Source organism: Tarenaya hassleriana, unplaced genomic scaffold (genome assembly GCF_000463585.1).
Source record: "Tarenaya hassleriana unplaced genomic scaffold, ASM46358v1 Cleome2, whole genome shotgun sequence".
NCBI lineage: Eukaryota > Viridiplantae > Streptophyta > Magnoliopsida > Brassicales > Cleomaceae > Tarenaya > Tarenaya hassleriana.
In genome coordinates, this window is record NW_010965372.1 from 4,144,790 (window position 1) to 4,153,051 (window position 8,262).

Here is an 8,262-nt window from a genome sequence, read left to right on the forward strand (position 1 = left end):
TGGAAACCCCAAACTAATTTATGAACGGAACGTACACATGATTTTTTTTCCTGTTAAAAATGTAAAATATATATATATATATATAAATAAATAAATTTCGAAATAGCATGTAATGATAGATAGTATTCTACATCTAATCTGTATATATATAGTAGTCAACGATGATTTGAAACATGAGGCTCTCTGCAATTTTCTTCTTCCGAAAGAAAAAATGGAGGGACTGGAAGAAACGATGATTGTAGGAGACAAGAAGAAGAAGTGGACGGCGAGAGAGGAAGTGAAGAAGCAGACATGGCTGTCTGGTCCGTTGATCGGAGTGACTTTGCTTCAGTTCTGTCTCCAAATCATCTCCCTCATGTTCGTCGGCCATCTCGGCTCTCTCCTTCTCTCCTCCGCCTCCGTCGCCTCCTCCTTCGCCTCCGTCTCCGGCTTCACCCTCCTCGTCAGTCTCTCCCTCTCTCCCTCTCTCCCCTCCCTCTCATCTGTTATTTCATGGATTTTGGGGATTTTGAGCAGATGGGTATGGCGAGTGCGTTAGAGACGCTATGTGGCCAATCATATGGAGCCAAATTTTACGATGAGTTAGGGATACAGATGCAAAGAGCGATGATTGTTCTTCTCATACTCAGTGTTCCTCTCTCATTCATCTGGGCAAACACGACGCAGATCCTCCTGTTCTTCCGACAAGACGAATCCATCGCTAACCACGCCGGTTCCTACGCCTTGTTCATGATCCCGAGCCTCTTCCCCTTCGGTCTTCTTCAGTGCCTCAACAGGTTCTTACAGGCTCAGAACAATGTCATCCCTCTACTGTTTTGCTCTGGAATCACTACTCTCCTACACTTGATTCTCTGTTGGGTCTTGGTGTTGAAATCTGGTTTTGGGCTTAAGGGTGCTGCCATGGCGATTTCGGTTTCTTATTGGGTGAATGTCATTCTCCTGTCTTGTTATATCAAGTTCTCGTCGTCTTGCTCTCGGACTTGGACAGGTTTCTCTGCGGAGGCGTTACACGACATCCCTGCTTTCTTGAAGCTTGCTGTTCCTTCTGCACTTATGGTCTGGTAAGTCCACAGGTCGAATCTGTTCTTTGTTTTTTTTACGGTTACGTTTCTCTTCTTTCAATCTGAGAATTCGAGATGTTCTTTGATGCGTTTCAACAGCTTGGAGTTGTGGTCATTCGAGCTTCTGGTTCTTCTATCGGGCCTTCTCCCTAACCCAGTGTTGGAAACTTCTGTTCTTTCCATCTGGTAAGAAAAGTTATGATGGTTTTTTCGTTAAGCATTTCCACGGATCCTTCTCTCCTAAATCCCGCAAACTTTTTCCAGTCTGAATACCTCAATGGCTGTCTGGATGATCCCGGTTGGACTCAGTGGTACCACGAGGTCAGTAAATCGCTCAAAGCCTCGCCCTTTTCACTCATAACCGATTCAGATCGCCAAAATCATTTCCCAATCAAACAGTCTTCCTTCATTCCGAGCCCTGCAGCACAAGGGTATCGAACGAATTAGGAGCAGGAAATCCCGAGATGGCAAAGCAGGCAGTGCATGTGGCCATAACTATATTCATTTCAGAGGGCATCATAGTCTCGTCGGTTTTGTTACTCATACGAAACGTCTGGGGATATGCTTACAGCGACGAAACACAAGTCGTCGTTTATGTTGCAAAGTTGATGCCTTTCCTCGCCTTATCCACTTTCCTCGACGGCTTCCAGTGCATTCTCTCAGGTTTTTTCCACTTCTCACGAAAACCTTACTTGGCTTGCAAGTAAAGCGTCCACCATAACTAATGATGCCACTACCGTTCTGTCTGATCACTGTCGGTTTTGCAGGAGTGGCCAGAGGATGTGGATGGCAGAAGATTGGAGCGATAGTGAATCTTGGATCATATTATCTGGTCGGGCTTCCATCTGGATTGCTACTCGGATTCTTCTTCCATTTCGGCGGTCAGGTAAGACAACCATATTCTTTGTGATCTAATCTTTGGTTTATATGTGCATTTATGTATGTATGTATGCGTTTAGGGGCTTTGGTTGGGACTCATATGTGCTCTCATCGCTCAAGTTCTGTGTCTCTGTCTGGTCACGATACGCACCAATTGGTACGAAGAGGTAATTTTACTTCGATTTCAATCCCCAAATAAACTTGGGATTAAGGGGATGTTAGTGTCTTTTACAGATAATCTCAACAGTTCATACTCTGAATTCTGATGAGAAATATAACCTCTCTCTGTTTAGGCCAAGAAAGCTACAAACAGAGTTGGGTGTGCACTGACACAAGAAAGCTCTTGACAGTGAATGAATGAACCAATCCTCTGTCCAAAGGAACAAAGCTTTGATTTCGTTCTTCTTCCCATATAGATAGAAGATGGATGAATGCCATTTATCCACATCTTTTTGTGTTTGGTTTGGTTCAATGAAATCTACATTTTCATGGATACAATTGCATTCACCGGTGGGTTTTCCTCCAATAATAGGTTATTTGAAAAAATTTAGGATGAATCTAATCCAAATGCACAAATTTTGATTCGAGTTCCGAAATATCTAATCCAAGTCTGTTCGAAAAATGACCAAATTTCAAGCTTGGATTTGCAAGATTTTCTCTCTTCTTTATTACGGAGACAGAATCAAAATCTCACTATATTTTTTTTCCGCAGAAAACAATCGAGCTTTAAGACCGAGTTCAAATAAGATTTCGGATTTGGTCGAGTTTATCCCGGCTGTGTTTTTATATGGTCAATTGACGAATCGGTAGGCTAGTGTGTAGTTTCTCATTCGCAAACACTCAACCTACCGATTCATCAATTGACCATATAAAAGCACAGTCAGTCTTAACTCGACCAAGCCCGAATCACCATTTGAGCCTAGCCTGAAAACTCAAATTTGTTCAGGTCTACAAGTTCAAACCCGAGACTGATCATTTTTCTGGGCAGATTTCGAACTTCAGGCCAAAATTGACACCCTTCACAACATATACCGGGCGGAAGAAAAAATACTCAAGAGAAAGAAGAGAAGTATTTCCCATGGTACCAAAAGGGTATTTGTAATCTGAAAGAGCTAGTAACTTCGATTCTCATCCTTTTCATTTGTTCTGTTCAATCGTATATTCTCTGCTAACCTTTAGAATATAGAAGCCGCCAAATATGACTGACTACCCCTCTCTTAAAAGGAGATGAAGTTCAAACCTCCAAACTGTTGTAACCACAAACTCAAATTCTGGTGTCCGGGCCCTTGAGAATATGTCACCTGCCGTTCAGGAACCCAAATCCAGAAGAATCATTACACGAGAATCTGTCCTTCTGAGACAATTTCTTCGCTTACTGAGACTGTGTGTCAAAGACACTGCTACGTATCCTTACCTTCTATCACCACAAAAATCAGATTTAAGCGCTTCCTGGGAGATCGGTCACCTTCCCAACAGCAACTGTTTTCCCTGTATTACCCACAAAATTTCATCAGTCGTTCAAATAGGACGAAGAATCCACACTGAAGCATGGATCTATGCGCATATTTTTACCTTCGGTCCGTAGAGTAAATCTTCCAAGTTGTGGGAAATCCGAGAATTTTTCAACGCAGATTGTGTTGTTAACCTGCAAACACAGCAAACAGATAGCAGCTGTCAGGAATAATAAGGTAAGACACAGAAACTTAAAAGAAGAAGCAAAAGCTATTACGAATCCACAGTTTTCATATTTAATGAGAAAGAAGTTTAAAGCATAGATGGCAGTGCACATATAGAATTTATGACAGGAAACCAAGAGAAGGAACCAGACCTGTACACGGCACACAATTAAGGCACCGTTCTTCACAAACAGAACCTTCTTCTTCATGGGTTTCCTCGTCTTAGGATCGATTTGCTGCATTAGTTCAACTATCTCACATTCCTCAACAACAGAATGGATGTGCAAAATAGCCTTGTAACCAGCTGTGAAAATAGCCTACAGGACCAGCACAGAAATTAAGTTAACTTGTGGATATACTATGAAAGGGAGAAGAAAAGTTTTTTCACAAAAATTGTAAATATAAGCTAAAGGAAAAGTGAATAAGTTCTTTTGCAGAAAAGAACAAATAATTAGTACGGGGAAGTGTTTACATTGTCAACCAGCTCGAGGATCTGAAGTTGGGCAACAAACTCTGTGACAGCAGGAACGGGCCTTGCTGCAACAGAAAATAAAGATATCGTAAAATTAAGAAAGATAACATAGGAGAGACACAAATGCATTATGATCATATGCATATCGTAAGCATCATAGACTGCAATAAGTCGTTAGGAAGAAATGGAGAAACCCATAATTGACGCAGCACATAAAACATCATACTCATTACCCACCTGTACTGGATAAAACGAAACCAGAAAGGATGTCCTCTTCTTCGACACCAGAGAGACGGACCCTCAAGTTCTCACCAGGTCCTGCACTTCTAACTTTGTCCTCATCACAGTAAATAGCAATAACTTTGACTTGTTCCTACATTAGTTAGATGGAATTCCTTAGAAAATAAGCCGACAAACATTATGAAATCAATCAAAACGTATATAGAAAGGACCTTGTTTGGCATGACAATCATGGAATCACCCTCACGAACGCTACCAGATTCTACTTTTCCCATGACGACAGTTCCCATGTCTTTGAATTTATCAATTATCGGCATCCTACAAGTTATAAATCTCAGCTGAAATTAATACAGCCAGAGCACTCAACTAAAGCTAACACATGCCAAACTTGACAAGGACAAAATGAATGCATCAAGTAAGGCATAACAAATATACACCTGAATGGACCATTGGGATCTCGTGGAGGAATTTCAATAGAATCAAGGACTTCAAACAAGCAGGGGCCGCTCCACCAAGGACAAATGCTTTTCCCCATCTTTGTTTTCATGTTTATGCCCATTAAGCCAGATATAGGCAAGAAGATCACATCTTCAGAGTTCACACCAAAAAAAAATTAAGAATTATTATACAGATGACTCAGCATACAAGTCTATGTTACTAATAATAGTAATACTGGATGTCAACTACCCTTTTAACAAACAACAATCCTAAAGTTTCAGATTGCAAAACTCTAACAGCGTATCAACTGGATGATGATTAAACCTTGAGAAAAGTAAGAAAGACGAGAATACAGCTAAGAAAAAACAGAGAAAATCTGAAGCAGGAATCAAGGTAAACAAACTGGAGTCCTATTGGCAGGTTTGTCTAAGAAATGCTCTTTGATCAAAGTGAAGAAACTTCCCAATGAATTAGAAGTCAAAAAGCACAAGCAGACGCTAAAGTAGATCAAAATCTCCAAACCCCAAATAAGTTAATACAAGATCCATTGGCAGAACTCACATAAGTCTAATGACACATGTTGCAACGCTGAGCAATAATGCCATACTATTCATGACACAGTCTTCCATTTTATCACGTGATATGATAGGCATAGATCTTAGATCTGATCCCCGTTAATGCTTACCTTGCCTTTTCCACAAAAAAAAAAGTCTAAAAAGAAGTTTCTAGGGACGAAGGAACTTATAGTCGCATTAGAAAAGAACTTAATAAGTGTACCTTTCTTTGTGTTGTAGCCCGAGGATTTGAGAAATGGAACCATCTTCTGTTCAATTTCATCATACCTATCCAGAATAGAAAAATCAAGCATGTGATATGGAAAAAACGCAGACAATAGCAGTGATAAAGAGGATGAATGTAAGTACCTCTCTTTTGACCAGTTCACAGTTGGCTCATCCATCTTGTTCACAACAACAATCAGTTTAGACACGCCCAATGTTTTCGCAAGTTGGACATGTTCACGTGTCTGTCCCCCTCTCTCATAACCTGTTTCAAATTCACCCTTTCGTGCCGAAATGACCTATACGGGAAGGGTGAGTTAACAGCTTTGCTAAAAGAGGGTTAGATACAATAAATAACCACAATTATATAATTAATTAAATAACTAACCAGCACACCAATGTCTGCCTGAGATGCTCCGCTAATCATATTTGGGACATAACTCTTGTGACCCTAAAATCCAAAAAAGACAATCAGACTAACAGTGTCCAGCTCCATGCAATAAGCATACACCGCTAGACCGTAGAAACTAATTCCACCAACCTCCACCTTGATAAATGGTAGTTTTACAAAATGAAACACGAATGAATAAGAAACAATGATTGAGATCGATGCCTCACCGGTGCATCCAAAATGGTAAATCTGGTGTTCTCAGTTTCAAAGTAAGCCCTTCCCACTTCCACTGTTTTCCCCTGTCAAGTGTAAGTAAATGTATTATACCACCCAGTAAAACGTAATTTAACCACCAACCCTGCTGTGATTCCTGTTGTCAGGTGAACTACACCACTAAATCAGTTCATGCATGAGAAGCATCAAGGAAAGACATTCTCTGCGAAATAGAAAGAACGATGTTAACATTGCAACTTCACTCAAAACATGGGGAGTACCTTGACCCTCTCTTCTTCATTGGTATCCATAATATATGCCATATACCTAGAACATAAGACAATAACTAGGTTAACAAAACCAAACATGAACGCAATATATTAATGATGAAATCCAAACCAATCAGAATGGCTCACCAGCTTTCTCTACTTTTTTCTTTTGCCTCCCTCTCATACTTTTGAATCGTCCGATCATCAACCTGGCCACTGAGGAAGAGTATTTGCCCTCCAATAGTAGATTTTCCTGCATCTGGAATTGAAAAGAGGCTGCGTAAGGATCTAAAACAGAAGTGGCAATTACAAATTTGAAGTACAACAGACAAGTAAAGCTCATAACGAGGACTTTGAAAATCAAGTTACATAATCTCAGAAACCCTATAAATCAACATAAAAGAGGCGATTATCTTTTAACCAAACTCAACATGCCAAACTTAGAAAACCCTATAAATCAACATAAAAGAGGCTATTATCTTGCACAAAAAGAAAACATTATAGAGAAACAATCAAACCGACCATCATATAACATACCAACATGTCCAATGAACACAACATTCAAGTGTCTCTTTTGGTTTGCTTCTGCCTTATCCTCAGCTTCCTCTTGGGCAGCCTTCTCCTTAGCTAGACACAACCCAAAGATATCAGAATGGGAAAGAAACTTGCCAAAGTAACAACAAACGCCGACAACAGAAAAATTAAAAACAATAATATAGCTAATAATCCAGGAACCTTTTGACTGTGCATGATGAACTGGCAGCGCATTGTCACTATCAAGATCTCCGACATCTGAAACCAACAGAGACAAAAGAAATTCATGTAGTCAGCAGAATTGATCTGGAACGGACTAGATATTTCTTTTTAGAGAAGAGAAGATAAGCTTATCAATGAACCTCTAGGGTTATCAGGAACTGGCGCCAGATCTTCTTTCACTGCTTCTTGCAAATCTGTACACCAACAAAACGAATATAAAATCCTAGTAATCCCTAAGTCGATAGGTTTGCTTTGTGATTCTCCTACGGCACCAGCAACAGATAGAATGAAACTTCAAAACAGATAGGACAGAATTTGTGCTACTATTGAATATTGACCTTCTTCCACTCTCCTCAAGTTCTCAACTTCAATTGGCTTCGTATTTTCTGGATTCACAGATCCATTATTATCATCTGCATACATTAGGATAAACAACAAAACATAAGCCAGAATGAAAACAGCAAAAGAAATAGTCAGTTAAATCATCTTTTAATTACCTGCTGAATCGAGCTGTAATGCACTGATCTCCGCCTCAAGATCTACAGATTAACACCAGATTAGAGGACATGAATGCGCTAAGAAACCCAACAATTGAAGCTTCAAAAGACTATGACGCATAAATAGAACATTCACTATGTCACATTTTCAAGTGTTATTCATTTAATGTCACAATAACCAAATATTATGATGCCATAAACTTGCTATTATCAGAAATTGAATAAAGTGAAGCAACCATCACCAAACAAAATTTTTAAAAATGGTAGTCTCATTTTGTTTTAATGTTAAAAGAAACGACAGTGAGAATCAAGGTATGGCCGAATGGAAGTAAACATATTCAGGAAAAGGAAAAGGGGTTCTACCCAAGCTTGCACACCCCATCAGCTAGATTCCTTACAGTGTCCCAAAACACCAGTTCCTAGTCAAGGTAAATTACTGATAATCTACTTCAGCTTCGGATTAACTTCCACAACACAAATCGAGCGTTGTCATAACCAAGATTCTACCAGTTCACACAAGAAACTAAAGAAACAAGGAATCTAATCAATGCCCTACCCTCGCTGCCTGAGAACGGAATCTACACCAATTCC

At 39.8% G+C, this 8,262-nt stretch overlaps 2 protein-coding genes across 5 annotated transcripts; one reads left to right on the forward strand and one right to left on the reverse strand.

The window, feature by feature from the left end:
- The first annotated feature begins 126 nt into the window (after nt 1-126).
- On the forward strand, nt 127-2,447 carry LOC104812158 (protein DETOXIFICATION 16). 4 transcript variants are annotated; one of them, XM_010539177.2, is made up of 8 exons: nt 127-442; nt 517-1,061; nt 1,161-1,247; nt 1,326-1,382; nt 1,461-1,724; nt 1,829-1,947; nt 2,021-2,097; nt 2,234-2,447. In XM_010539177.2, the coding sequence occupies exons 1-8, from the start codon at nt 212-214 to the stop codon at nt 2,285-2,287; spliced, it is 1,434 nt and encodes a 477-aa protein (XP_010537479.1). In that variant the 5' UTR covers nt 127-211; the 3' UTR covers nt 2,288-2,447. The 4 variants fall into 4 exon arrangements, with proteins under 4 accessions (XP_010537479.1, XP_010537478.1, XP_010537481.1 ...); XM_010539176.2 differs by having other exon boundaries at nt 129-442; nt 2,021-2,107; XM_010539179.2 differs by having other exon boundaries at nt 129-442; nt 1,486-1,724.
- A 522-nt stretch (nt 2,448-2,969) lies between these two features.
- On the reverse strand, nt 2,970-8,053 carry LOC104812160 (eukaryotic peptide chain release factor GTP-binding subunit ERF3A-like). The gene is made up of 19 exons (XM_010539180.2): nt 8,035-8,053; nt 7,672-7,713; nt 7,513-7,587; nt 7,315-7,368; nt 7,154-7,210; nt 6,956-7,045; nt 6,566-6,677; nt 6,431-6,476; nt 6,164-6,235; nt 5,934-5,996; nt 5,690-5,844; nt 5,544-5,608; nt 4,766-4,916; nt 4,541-4,646; nt 4,326-4,461; nt 4,089-4,153; nt 3,769-3,933; nt 3,513-3,585; nt 2,970-3,428 (listed from the first exon to the last, which is right to left on the reverse strand). Exons 1-19 carry the CDS (start codon nt 8,051-8,053, stop codon nt 3,379-3,381), a joined length of 1,596 nt encoding a protein of 531 aa, XP_010537482.1. The 3' UTR covers nt 2,970-3,378.
- Nucleotides 8,054-8,262: the final 209 nt, after the last annotated feature.